We start from the raw sequence: 13,940 nt of genomic DNA, 5'->3' as shown, positions 1-13,940 counted from the left end.
GAAGATGCTTCGGGTAGTGCCGGGAGCCCCTCTGGTTAGGGCTAGCAAGGAAGGTGCCTTTTCTTGTGGCTTCCCGAGGTGACAGCCTGTCTGTCCTCTCCAGACCCAACAGCGCCAAATCCAAACCCGAGACCCCCAAGACTCCCAGCAGCCCCTCGAGTCCCACGTTCGCACCGACCATCTGCTTCCTGGCCTCCTGCTACCTCACGGGAGACTCGGTCCGGGACAAGTGCGTCGAGATGATCTCGGCCGCCCTGAAAATGGATGGTGAGAGGGGGCTGGGGCTGGGAGCGGCCCGGGAGGGGAAGGGGCCGTCACCTGGGGCAGCTCACAGGGAGGACTGATTCTGAGGTGTCCCTTTCGCTGGGTGGGGTCAGAGCGGGAACAAGGGCTGGGATTGTGACCCGAGTAGGAGCCAGTCACTGCTGGGCGCTTTGGCGGTTTTGATGATTGATTTAGCTGCTCATTGCAAAAAACCCACTGGGCCAAATTTCTCCCGGGTGTAACCCAATCGGCTTCCACCAGGTCATGCCTTGCCATGTGCCTACTGCTGGTAGGACCGAAATTTAACCTCCTGGCTCCTTTCTTACATCTCTGTGCAAACTGCAAACACTGTGTTGTTTGCTTTATGTGTTTAAAACAACCCAGTGGGTCAGCCCTTCTCAGAGCAACCCTACAATAACAACCCAGTGAGCGTGGCCTGGAGTGCATAAGCAACCCTACAATAACGCACCTGCATGGTACTTGTGAATAAGCCTATGATAATCATTTATCATTCGCTGCTCACGAGCGACCCTGCATGAACAAATTGGGTATGGCCCAGTGGCGCACAGGCAACCCTACAGTAATCAACGGAAGGGATACAAATCGTTGTGAAGGAATTCGTTCTCAGTGTCAAGCTTGTTATGTCGATAATTAGTGATTTCTTTTTACTCTGCTTTGATTTCGGCACGTTCTCTGGGTTCGGAAGTGTGCTCACCCCCCCCTCTCTCTCTCTCTCGCTCTCCCCCGCTTTAGATGATTACAAACAGTTTGGAGTCAACTGTGACAAGATGGCCTCTGAAATCGAAGATCATATCCTTTGGCTGTCCGGGCTGCGGCTCGGTTCGCCTGCCTGGCTACTGGGGACCGAGCCGGAATCCAAGGGCAGCCCTGCTCCTCTGGGCCTGTTGGCGGGGCTGCAACCCACGGTCTCCCCCACTGCATTTAGCTAGATATAAATGAACAAAGCCGATGCCTGTCCCGGGCTCCGGAGCGCCGAACGCACCACTCACAAAACGATAAACTCCAGCATCATTTCGACAGAGACACAGCCGGCCAGACACCTCCGCAGGCGCCTTCCCTCCCTTTCCTCGCGTACCCTCAGCCCTCTCCAACCGGGGAATCTTGCTGCGTGCCCAAAGTCAGGCTGTTTCAGACCAAGGTGGGGAGCAAGATCCAGAGTCTTGGAGCCCCCGCAGGGAACGCCCTGCCGGCTGACCTCTCCCTTTTATAAGGAGGGGAGCCAGCTCGGGAGCCCCCGCTGATGGCAGCTGTGACTGCGTGACGCTCTAAGCAGGCACCGCGGCTAAAGTCGCCGGGTAGGTCTCCGCTGCACCCGGGAGGTGTGACTACAGCACCTGGAGACTCACCCAAGGCTCGAGTAACAACAGGAGGGAAGCCGTGGCAGCCTGGATGGTGGCAGGAGCTATCCCTGCCCACCCAGTCCCCTGGGTACATACCCAGGCCACTACCCAGGCGGCTGGGGCTTCGCTGCTATTGTTATTCTACTAACTTTGATCCAGGCTGGCTCGGGTCTGGGTACACGCGCTGCACTCACACCTCTGATTGCAGGGTAGCCAGACCCATACACCTGCAGGGGGGCATGTAACACACAAGTGGGTTACTCCCGTGCCCCCAGAACTCTCACTGTGGGTACTCAGTCCCTCCTAGAAGCTGCCCCCAGGGCGCTATCGGGCTGTGGATGCAACAGTTCGGCTGTGTTGGCGGCTTGTCATATAAAGGCCCGTTGCAAGCCGGCATGGAGGTAATCCCAAGAGCGCCTTCTGTCATGTATTCCCTGTCGCTGGTGGCGTGCGTGAGTTTCCAGCGTGTGCTGTCCCAGCTCTGTGCAGAGACCCGCCACAGCAGACCACCAGCGAACTGCCCACAAAGACCACAAGACTGGAGTTGTAAGCGAAGGCGCCCGGCCAGGTTTATTGTCAATGAAGCCCGGTCCCCGGGTCAATGTCTACAGCAGGGGTAGGCAACCTATGGCACACGTGCCGAAGGCAGCACGTGAGCTGATTTTCAGTGGCACTCACAGTGCCCGGGTCCTGGCCACCGGTCCGGGGGGCTCTGCATTTTAATTTAATTTTAAATGAAGCTTCTTAAACATTTTAAAAACCTTATTTACTTTACATATAACAATAGTTTAGTTATATATTATAGACTTATAGAAAGAGACTTTCTAAAAACGTTAAAATGTATTACTGGCACGCGAAACCTTAAATTAGAGTGAATAAATGAAGACTCGGTACACCACTTCTGAAAGGTTGCCGACCCCTGGTCTACAGTGACGCTAGCACATGTATGCCCAATGCAATGGACTCAGGGAGTGCTGGGACTTTCCATTCCCCTCTTGGCTGGCCAAAGACACACCCTCTGTGACCCTACTTTTATACACCGATAGAAACAAGTTACGGAGTGCCCCTCTGACGTGGTTAGTTCCCACCCTTTGTCTTGTACACCTGGGTTCGATCAAAACATCTCTATCCATCACACTGTCATCCTAGCCTTATCTTTAAGAGGGGGTCAGGGTGACCCTGTATCATCTTTGCGGAGTGTGTTTGCACCATAAACCTGTATCGGGGTGGTCTGGTACCACCCTTCCGGAATGTGTTTGGGTGAGTGTCTGTGCCTGGCACTTCCTAGGAATGTGTGGGTTTTTGCAATGCCAGCCCTGTTCTTGCCAGGTTCTGTGAGCTTGCAAGCAGGCATGTTTTGTAACAGCGCCTGACTTCTGCTCACAGCCCGACTTTTGTTTCTAACTTTGCTTTGTATCAGCAAGGCTTGACCACGACTTTAGTTCAGGCCTCGTGTTTCAGGCTCTCTCTTTCTGCTACACAAAGTCGGTTGCAGAGCTGTTATTAGCCGGTCAGGCTTCTGTACTGTCATAAGCTTCCTTCCCAGGGAGATCCACCACGTTCACTGTAACGTCCATTAAAATAGGGGTTCTCAACCTTTTTCTTTCTGAGGCCTCCCCAATGTGCTTTTAAAAACTCCACGGCCCACCTGTGCCACAGTAACCGGTTTTCTGCATAGAAAAGCCAGGGCTGGTGTTAGGGGGTAGCAAGCAGGGGCCATTGCCTGGGGTCCCATTCCACAGGGGCTCCCACAAAGCTACATTGCTCAGGCTTCTTCAGCCCCATGTGGCAGGGCTCAGGGGCCCGGACTTCAGCTCCATGCGATGAGGCTTTGGCTTTCAGCCCTGGGCCCCAGCTAGTCTAACACTGGACCTGTTTGCTGGACGCCCTGAAACCTGCTCGCGGCCCCGCAGGGGGCCCCGGACCCCTGGTTGAGAACCACTGCATTAATGCACTCAATGAGCTCAGATGAGGTATGTTCCACACATCGCCACCTCGTGGCTGAACGGTGCAATGCAGTTTAGCATTCCATTTCAGCGTCAGCAGGGTGAAGTTAAGTGGCTTGCCCTCTCCTGCACTTGCAGTGGAGGAGAGGTTGTACCTTACAGGGAAGCTACTGTGTAATAGACAAGAGATTAGTGAGAAGCGGGAGGACTGGATCCTGCTGGCAAAACATTCTTGATTTCAACAGGAGCAGGGCCGGCCCCAAAATCACTGGTCTCCAATACAAACTCAAATCTCAGTTGAGGTTTAATGAAGGCGACTCTGGGTCCATTTCCTAGGGTGCCTGGGGTCCAGCCGGGGCTTGGCATCAAAGCCACAGGAATCTAAGGAGCTTTGCCTGAGTTCTAGGGGTTGTTTGAATCCAAACGTCCAAAGCAAAACCTAGGGAGGTAGAAACCCTGGAAGATGTTCCCACGAAACCCTAGAGCATGGCCTGATTCTCTGGGTGTCCCAAAGCCCAGATGGGCCTCTCTAAGGGTATCCACTGATACCTGTACATTCATAACCCACCACTGCGGTGTCCTGTTACCCTTGGGCTCTTATTCCTTGACGGTGCCACATATCTTCCAAGAGCTGAAGAGCACGGACATGAAGTACCGCAACCGCGTGAGGAGCAGAATCAGTAACCTGAAGGACCCCAAGAACCCCAACCTGCGGAGGAACGTGCTGAATGGAGCCATCTCCCCCAGCCTCATTGCTAGGATGACGGCAGAGGTGAGTAACGGGGTGGGAGGTGTGAAGGGAGGGGGATGCCCGGTGACTGACTCAGAGAAGAATTGGGTCCGTGAGAGATCGTTTCCGCTATCGCTGATGGGAATCGGGCAGAGCTTAGCAGTAGGGGAGGAAGCTGCTGAGATAGGAGGTGGCAGGCCCGGGGGCACTGGGGGTGCTGTAGGCTAGTAGTAAGAGTAGGGAGGCCAGCGCAGTACACGTCACAGGTAGCATTGCTGAGTCTGGCGGAGGCAGCCTGCCAGAAGAGGTGAGAGGGAGTTGCCCACGTCGCTCAGCGGCATCCCCCATGCAGATCGAGGACAGTTGCAGAGGGGGCGGGGGAGGAGGGGGGGGAGATGAGCAGCACCCTCTCCCCTCTGGAGCTCAGGCTGGAAATCCCACGTTCGGTGGAAACAAGGCCGATTGTCATTGTACACGCTGCGAAATCCAAGTGTAGTTTGCTTTCTCTGCCCAGGAGTGTCACAAGGCCGGAATAGTGGGGTTGGGGCTGCAAGGCAGGGTTCAGGGGCATTGGCAGAGCTGTGGGGGGAGCCCAGGGCTGGAATAGCAGGGGGGCTGCAGGTCAGAGTTGTGGGGCATCAGCAGAGCTCAGGACTGGACTAGCAAGGAGGCCGGAGGACAGGATTGAGGAGCGTCAGCAGAGCGGGGCGTGAGGAGCCCCAGGCTGGAATAGCAGCGCGTGGCTGCAGCTTGGGTTGGAGGCACGTGCGCAGAGCTGTGGGGAAGCTTGCAGGACTGGGACGGCCGCGGGAGTGCGTTGGGAAGGGGACCTGGGGACCCAGGACTGGGATAGCAGGGAACGTCACGTGTCAGGAGTGAGAGGTGTCGGCCCAGCCAAGGCTCTCGGGCTCGCACTTGCACAGGCCCTCAGTGAGGTCGTGTGGCTGGTGGATTGTAAGAAGATTCCCGTCTGACTTCAGATGCCAAGATGGTGGTTGGGCCTGGGGTGGGAGAGAAGCTCCCCAAGGGACTCTGGGAACCTGGGAGTAAGAAAATGATGGGAGTAGAAATACCTGTTGGCCTCTGTAGCTCTGACCTGGGTGCTGCGACCCATTGCAGGAGATGGCGAGCGATGAACTGAAGGAGCTGAGGAACGCCATGACCCTAGAAGCCATCCGGGAGCATCAGATGGCGAAGACCGGGGGCACCACCACGGACCTCTTCCAGTGCGGCAAGTGCAAGAAGAAGAATTGCACTTACAACCAGGTGGGCACCTTGGGCAGGGGGCCTCCAGCCCAGAGCGATGGCTTTGAGCGGCCGTCTCCAGGGTCAGTGCAGAGAACTTGGCTAGCCCACTCTGACTTGCAGCAAGTTCAGAAGATGCCAAGGGCCATCAATATGCAGCCATAGCTAAGGGCTCTTAGCCACCTGGAAATACAGTGGGGTCCTGCTTACCTGAACCCCCATTGACAGACCTCCCTGTCTAATGGTCTCCAAGCTGGTCTCCTTCCCCATCGACTTTCTGGCCTTCGAGTCTTGCTTGTCTGATAGTCCAGAGAAATTTGGGACCTTCCAACCAGGATTCTACTTTACTGTGATGAGTCATGTCCCTACACCCTAAGGAGGCTTAGCCCAGAGATCAGCAGAAGACCATTGCCCCTCATGTCACTCAACCCCTGGACTGCATCTGTTTCCTTGCGGGGAGGTGGCTCCTGGAGGTTCAGCTCGCTTTGCCGTACCGCCCCAAAGCGCAAGTCCTTATCCAGGCCTCTTGCTCCTGCAAGGCTGGGCTGGAATTTAGGGGAGGATTCTACTTTCCTGTGGGATTTCCACTACTTCCTGCGTCTGCTTGGGGCCGAGACGCAGGGAGGAGCAGAGGCAGCATGTGCAGCACGATCAGAAATAACAGGGAGGGAGGAGAAGATGAAAGGAACTTTTCAGATATGGGAACTGGTTTGTGGTTTGGTGGGGGACTGAGTTTTGGGGACGGTCCGGGGCGGTTCTCATTGCGTCTGCAAGGATTCCCTCCCCCTCCATCCCCAATGCCCATTCCCTCAGAGGACTGAGAAGGACTCAGCGCAGACACTTTCATGCTTCCTGTTGAGTCTGCGTGGCTGGTTTTCTCCGTAGGTCCAGACGCGTAGCGCCGATGAACCCATGACAACGTTCGTGCTGTGTAACGAGTGCGGGAACCGCTGGAAGGTCTGTACTCATGGCTCTCCCTCGCGGGGGGAGACAGAGCAATTGCTCTAGAGCATAGTGTCCGTTTCACCCACGCCCACCACGGTGTTCTAGAATGTACATCTCCGCCCTATGAGTTATATGTTCTAGACCACAGCGCCCATTTCTCTGGTGCCGTGCTCTAGAACGTTGTCTCCGCAGCTCCTCCCTGTGTAGCGTGTGCTCTAAAACACAGCACCCATTTCTCTGGTTCTGTGCTCTAGAATGCCACATCCACTTCTCCTTCTCATGCATCTTGTGCTCTAGAACAGTGGTTCTCAACCAGGGGTCCGGGGCCCACTGGTGGGGCTGCGAACGGGTTTCAGGGGAGCCGCCAAACCGGGCCACTGTTAGACTTGCTGGGGCCCAGGGCAGAAAGCCAAAGCCTCGCCATGCGAGGCTGAAGCCCGGGGCCCTGAACCCCACCACCCGAGGCTGAAGTCAAAGCCTGAGCAACTTAGCTTTGCGGGGCCCCTTGTGGTGTGGGGCCCTTGGCAGTAGCCTTGCCTGCTGCTCCCTAACGCCGGCCCTGGCTTTTATATGCAGAAAAAAGTTGTTGTGGCCCAGGTGGGCCGTGGAGCTTTTATAACCTGTTGGAGGGGGCCTCTGAAAGAAAAAGGTGGAGAACCCCTGTTCTAGAACACAGCACCAACACAGGCCTGTGCCTTGTGTGCTCTAGAACCCAATGCCTGTTTTTCATCCCCCTCCAACCTAAAATACACCAACAAGCGTCCTCCTGGATTTCTGAATCGCTCGCTCTCTCTGCACCCTCCGTCAACGTGAGCCCACTCCTGAACCCACCCTGGTCTCTTCAGTGGCATCTTTGCTAGAAGCTTAGATAGCCCCAGCCGGAGAGGAGTCACTAACTTGTTTCCTCCTGTGTTGACTTGCTTGTCTTCCAGTTCTGCTGAGGCCGCTCCTGTTTGCACCCGGGCCACCCGCGGAGACGATGCAGCCTGACGGCAAAGGAGAAGCTCTGACCGTCCAAATTTGAAACTGAGGGGTGGGAGGGGGGAGGGGAAGGGAAGGGAAGAGAACTAACCTGTTGAGAGAGGAGCTGAAAGTCCCTCCCTATTGGCTCCCGCGAATGTAATGAGGGTTCACTCAGTGGCTAGAGGGAGGGATTGTTTGGCGTTAGGGGTACCCGAGCCTCAAGCCCAGAAGGTGCGATACCAGGGTGGCAGCCACTAGGAGACTCCTCTGTGCTGATGTATATATTGTGACTGGAGTGATCATTGGAACCCTAGACTGGAAGGACCTGCTAGGTTGTTCTAGTCCATCTCCCTGGAGGAAGCAATGGGTGCTTGGAGCCTGGCAGAGCCCAGGGGAAATCTGCCCTGCCAGAGGTTTTGGGGTGTTGTTCTTTGAGCTCCCAGGAAGTAACCTAGCAGCAGCCGAGGTGCCCAGCCCAGTCGCACGTGCTCGGCCCTTTCGTTGGCCGGGTTAAGCGGACCCCGGTTTGTTTTTATGAGCGTCAGTCCAGGTGGATCTCCCTGTTCCACGCGGGGGCGTGGCTAAGACAATGAGGCTTTCCGAATCCCAGGCAGCGTTCGCTTTCGGAGCCAGAGGCTTCCCGCCATCCCCTGCCCAGGGTAATCCACAGGCTGGTGTGTCTCAAATCGTCATTCTCGGAGGGAAGACGCCCAACTACCCCCCTCTGCCCACTCCGATCTGGAAGGCAGGCTCAGCACTGCTCTCCGGGGCTGCGTCAGCCTCAGTCCTCGCACAGGCCACCGAAAGCCCATTGCACTCTGCCCGTGACAGCACCCTGGAGATGCTCCGCTCCGTGGATGGAGCAGGTGCTGTCCTGCTGGCTGAGACCCGGGTCCCCGGGCTGCGACAGGGGCATGCTTGGCTTCTGCCGTTTGTTTCTCATGGACGTATTTGTAATGCTGCACTTACGGGGCCCGGCCGCTGGGAGGGCTGGTCTCGTAACAGATGGAGTTTCAGCTCCGGGATGGGGGAAGTACCATGAGAAGAGACCAGCTCTCCCCTTATTTCAGCCCCATTATAAAGGGCTGTTGGGGGCAACAAGCGACACCCACGCAGGCAAATGCCACGCTGTTTGGGCTCCCCCAGACCCTTAGGCACAGCCTTATAGACTGCTCTCTGGCTCCCCTGGGCAGTTGTCCATATAGGATCCACTAGATATGTACACCCTGTATAGTTCGCACTCAGCTCCCCTTGTCTTCACCAGGCTCTCGGGCTGCTTTGTGGTGTGTGGATGAGGGGAATTGTAATGGGGTTGAAGGTGGCTGGGAATCGGGGTAAAGGAAGCAGTAGAACAGCGGGAGCCTTCTCCCAAAATCAGGGCAGATACTTCTCTTTACGTGTGGGTATTTTTCCCGAGTGTGGTCACAACACAAAACTCCCCTTGCAAAAACAGCTAACGGAGGGAGATGGGCTGCCTTTAACCCCTCCTCCACTGGCATTTCGGTGGTGGAGTCCTGGAGTATTAATCCTCCGTCCAGCCAGTGAGGGATTTCCTGCCCTTCAGTGGGAAGTCCATTGAATGACAGTGGGCTCCTGTTTTAAAACCAGTGACCCTCCTTTCCTGCCCGAGAAGATGGGAGCTGAAGCTGCACAGGGCTTTAGCTGCACTGGTTTGTGGGTGTGTCTCTTTCCCATTGGTGACTTGTTTTCTGCGAGCTGGATATTACACAAAGATTTGACCCCAATTCCCTGCTACACTTGATCCTGGAACCTGATTTTAACCCATATCACGACCCCCCTCTCTCCCCCCCCCCCCCCGAAGTTCAGTTACTCTTCGTTGTAAATAATTGTGCCCTTTCTTGGTAGCTGCCTCTGTGTATCCTGATTCCAGGTGGGACTGGCCATGGAAAATTCCATGCGAGGGAGGCTGTTCTTAACGGTACACCTGACCCGACTGGAGCTGGGATTGCATGGGGGAAGCTGTCATTCAGTGCCACCTTCTAGCTTCAGCACCAAACTTTTGGGGGATTAACCACTCTGAACTGGGGAGACTTTTGAGCATCACCTAGCGAGAGTGGAAAGCACCGGGGCACATGCTTACAGGCTGAAGGAGCAGTTAGAATGGGGTAGAGGAGCGGCAGGATGGAGAAGAGAAAGCACGGGGGGCGGGATGGGACAGAGGGTCAGAGCTCCTGCCACCTCAATTCTGCTCTATGACCCACTTCAGGCTCGGTGCAGGCAGGGTTGGGTGCCTGCCTGCTCTCATCCTTTTATCTCCATCAGTCAGGGCCCCATGGTGCTAGTCCCCTGCCATATGCAGCGTGTGGATCAGCCAGCTTTGTTTGCTCTCTAGGATAGAACGTATCCCTGCTCCCCCCCAAAAAAGGGGGTGAAAGGGAGAGAAAATCTGCAGCTAGAGCAATAAAGGTGTAAAAAGCGTGGCTGGGTATCCTTGCTTTCTAACGCCAGCATGCTGGGGACTTAGCCGTTCTTACTGTAATGTTATACCTCTCTAGTGCCTTTCTGCCCAAATGCCTTCACCAACTCTAGATAGCCTAGATAGCAGACAGGCAGCCAGCTCTGGGGTGGAGGGTAGCAGCCACGTGGCACACAGCATTGGGAGTAGGGGTCATTTAGGCCAAGGTCTTCAGAGCAACGTCTACTCCACTGTGCAGCAAAGTGCCCTGGGATCTTGACTGTTCACGCCGAGCAAACAGGCCCTAGGGTTGCCATTTTTGTAAGTGACTGGGGGTGCCTCGCTTGATGGTGTCTGCTATGGGGCACCCGATTTTCAGAGGTGGGTGCCGAGTGCTTTCTGAAGGGTTCTCAAGCTGAGCACCCCAAAAATGGAGGCATCCGAAACCACAAGCCATTTGTGCCTTCATCTCTGTTAAGGAGGCTGCGATACTTAGGGGATAGAGCACTGGACTGGGGCTAATGGGTCCTGCATGCTATTCCTGGCTTTGCCACTGGCCTGCTGGGTCACCTTGGGAAGGCACGTCCTTGCTCTGTGCCTCAGTTTCCCTGCTGGCAAAATAGGGATAACGCTACTGACCTATTTTTGTAAAGTGCTTTGAGATCTACTGATGGGAAGAGCTGGGTATTACTAGTGTTAAGGTCTCATCTGGCAGAGACATCATGTAGCCCAGCAGGACCCCGGGGACACTACTGGAATTATGCTGATATAAGTGAAAGGGAATGCTGGAGCAAAGGTGTCAATGAACGGAGGCAGCATGGTCCCATGGCTAGGGCACCAGAGCGGGAGTTAGGAAACCTGGGTTCTAGTCCTGGCTCTGCTCTGCAACCTCGAGCAAGTCACTTCTCTGCTCTGTGCCTCAGTTTCCCCCCGTCTTCCAAAGCAAGGCTAATGGTTCTGCTCTTCCTCTGTCAAGCACTTGGAGCTCTATGGATGAAAGTGAGAGATCGTTATTAATGGCACCTGTCTCCTGAGGGAAAAAGATAGATTTGCTGACTCATTTCATACATAAGCAGCTCTCTTTATGTATAGATTTATTTATAAATATATATATATATACACAGATTGCAGAGACAGTCACTGTCCTGTCCGCTAACAAGAGCCTGGGCATTTAGAAGTTGCAGTCTCTTAGAATGAGGTAGATAGGACTGGCCACAAATCATAAAACACAAGTGATACCTTGGCTGATCTTGTAGAGCCAATGAGAGGAGCTGTTAAAATAGCCAACATTTTCAGGCAGGATTTTTTGGAGGGGGCAGCTTCATTTTGGGGCACCTAACGCAAGATGCCTCTGAGACGCTTTTCTGGGTGCATGTAACTCCCATTAGATTTGTGGGGGCTCGCTGCCTCTGAAAGTTATGTCCAAGGTGGCTAAAGGCGGACACCCAAAACAAGTAGCCACCTTTGCATATGTGGTCCTAAAGACTAGCAAGTGGCTAGTAATGTCTGGTATGTACCAGCCAAGTCATTGCCCAGTAATTTTTTTTAATTAATCCCCGGTGGATTTTTTTTTTGTTTTTGTTTTTTGCATTCACTGGACAAAATATATGTTTGCAGCCCCAACTGATAAATAGAATAATGTTAGTCTCTTCTCTAGTGACCATCTAGAGCTGGGCCTGTGAGCTACTTGGCCAGATTTTAAATGTGCTGGCTAGCTGCTTCAGTACTAAGTGACTAGCTGAGCCGTGTTGACTCGGCTCAGAGAAGTGGGGAAAATGCTTACGAAACTCTTAGAAATTCTGAAATACAATTAATTTTGGGTGGAGAATTTTTCTTGTCCCTAAAACAAAAACACGCAGCTTCAAGCTCTAGAAGATTCACGATCCTAAAAGCCCCCACAGTTCTAGAAGGCTCCACAGTCTAGAACCCATCACAGATCAGATGTGATCTTTGTTCTAGAAGCCCAGACTCATGTACAAGGCATGTAGTAGAACCCCTAGATCAGACACAAGCCACACTGTAGATCCCACTCCAGCTTGTGACCATCCACATTCTAGAACCATGGTCCAGGCCACACATACCACCTGTGCTCTAGAACCACGCCAGCTCAGATACCATCCAAGTTCTAGGACAAGCAATGCTCTGAATTCTAGGACCCCGGGCTCTCCCATCTCTACAGGCCCTAGTGAAATCCTCCCAAAACCCAGCATGAGTTACATCTTGTTTGGTTCAGACAGACTAGAATAAGTTCTAGATCAGCGTCGCTATCAAAACACCAGTGGCTTCACCCACGGAGAGAGAGAGAACTGAGGCTCTGTCCCGTCTACCCCGGTGCCTTGACGAGCTGGCAGGAAGCTGAAGCAGCTGGCCGTATCCTGAAATGGGTGTGCGTGCGTGCAAGGGGCTTTGCTATGTGTCACAAGTCAGGGCAGACAGTCTCTGCTCCAGTGACTTGTACAGGGGTGAGCTCAGGAACCTGGGGTAGGAGTCTCGGTGCATGAGGGCATAGACTTGTGCCTGGGCCTCGTTGAATATGTGTGCGCTGGGCCTCGCCAGGGAACTGTTGATTGACTCGCGCACGGTAGCATCGATGCTGACCTGCAGAGGGCGATGAACAAGGTTCTTGAAGCAAGGGGCCAGGACTCCTCACGCAGCGGCGCTGCTGGGATGCCCTGGCTTTCCAGGCCCCCGCCAAGAGCCCTTTGGAGCGACCCCAGCCTGTCTCGGGCACTTGCGCAGATGGTTCCAACGTGCCCAGCAGCTAGCTGCGAGGCTGGGAGACTGTGACAGTTAACTCAAGGACCTGCCCGTTCCAAGTAAAGTAGGGGCTAACTCTACAGCCAGGAGCAACTGCGGCAGGGAAGCTCAGCTGCCTGATGTCAGAGGACCACTGGCTGTGGGGCTGGTCCCATTGCTGGGGTGTCAGGTGCGCGGCTGCAAGGAGACACCCTATGCTGCCCTCCCCCAATATTCAAGGCAGTGCCCTGCATTTAGGGCCTTGTTTCCCTGGCTGGTGCATTACGTTGCGAGGTGACAACAATGGGAGGGCATCAGCTTGGAGCGATGTCCCCTGAGCTGCCTCCCAGCAGGGCTGTGGCAAACCTACCTCCTTTGGGGACAGGATGGAGATGTAATCCAGGTAGATCTTCTTGGCTTTCTCGCAGACCTGCTCCTGGCTCTGCTCCCTCTTGAGCTCCTCGCAGGCCAGCCAGAAGGCCATGTTCTCGTCGCTGTGCTCTGTCTGCAGAAACTCTACGAAGACGCTCCGGCCAGCCGGGCTTGCCAATACGCAATCAAACGAGCGCTTCCAGGAGGACGCTTCTTCCAGCGTGAGCCTAGGAGACGAGAGAGACGTGACCTCTAGACAGAGTCCTGGCAATTGCTCAACACGTTCCCTTTTCAGCACCCCACCCCTCCATCCCCCGGCCGCCATCCATCCCTGACTTATCTCTGAGCAGAACCTGCCCCAACTCCCTGTCTAAGCCACCTGCTCAGATGCCTATCCCAACTCCTGGGCTGACCATGTGGTACTCCCTGGCCCTGCTGCCCCAGATCATCTCCAACTCTTTCCCGTGGCAGAGCCAGAACTAAGGAGGTGCACGGGACAGTGCTTCTGGGAGATCAACTTGACCTCAACCTTTGGACTCGATCTGAATGTTCCCCACATCCCACGTGTTCCGACCCAGGGGCTCGGCTCAGCCTCAACCCTGGTGACTTTAATTTTTTTAAAAGAGCCATTTTCCTTGTGCTGCAGCTTTTGGCCATCCCGTCTTCCTGCATGGTGCATTTTGGGTGGCGCTCAGACACACCTTTCCTCGAGGGGCGGGGGGATCTCCAGCTGGGAGACGCTGGATGTCTTGTGCCCGAACCCGTCTCTTCGTCTCCTTCTCACCGTCCGACTCCTGAAACAGACGGACACGGAATTTGCGGTGGAGAGCGGCGGGGGCATTTTATCTGTGTGAACAAGGAGGATCCAAGCCCTAACCATGGTTCCCAAGTGGACCAGGAACCATGCAGATTTCTATGGGTGGAGTAACAAAACGGTGAGAATCACTCTGTTGATAAGGGAA

General features: G+C 54.7%; 2 protein-coding genes across 2 annotated transcripts in view; one reads left to right on the top strand and one right to left on the bottom strand.

The window, feature by feature from the left end:
• TCEA3 (transcription elongation factor A3) overlaps positions 1-8,376 on the top strand; it is a 28,214-nt gene extending 19,838 nt beyond the window's left edge. Inside the window, exons 10-15 of the mRNA XM_065421812.1 lie at positions 104-267; positions 1,018-1,074; positions 4,189-4,343; positions 5,421-5,567; positions 6,432-6,503; positions 7,424-8,376. Of these exons, the coding sequence (XP_065277884.1) occupies positions 104-267; positions 1,018-1,074; positions 4,189-4,343; positions 5,421-5,567; positions 6,432-6,503; positions 7,424-7,432 (604 nt within the window). The 3' untranslated portion in view covers positions 7,433-8,376. The remainder of the gene's footprint in view (positions 1-103; positions 268-1,017; positions 1,075-4,188; positions 4,344-5,420; positions 5,568-6,431; positions 6,504-7,423) is intronic.
• A 3,087-nt stretch (positions 8,377-11,463) lies between these two features.
• On the bottom strand, positions 11,464-13,303 carry LOC135893927 (regulator of G-protein signaling 19-like). The gene is made up of 2 exons (XM_065421896.1): positions 12,977-13,303; positions 11,464-12,468 (listed from the first exon to the last, which is right to left on the bottom strand). The coding sequence occupies exons 1-2, from the start codon at positions 13,301-13,303 to the stop codon at positions 12,280-12,282; spliced, it is 516 nt and encodes a 171-aa protein (XP_065277968.1). The 3' UTR covers positions 11,464-12,279.
• Positions 13,304-13,940: the final 637 nt, after the last annotated feature.

The sequence above is a fragment of the Emys orbicularis genome, chromosome 23 (genome assembly GCF_028017835.1).
Source record: "Emys orbicularis isolate rEmyOrb1 chromosome 23, rEmyOrb1.hap1, whole genome shotgun sequence".
NCBI classification, from domain to species: Eukaryota; Metazoa; Chordata; order Testudines; family Emydidae; genus Emys; species Emys orbicularis.
This window is presented reverse-complemented; position numbering and strand designations above follow the sequence as displayed.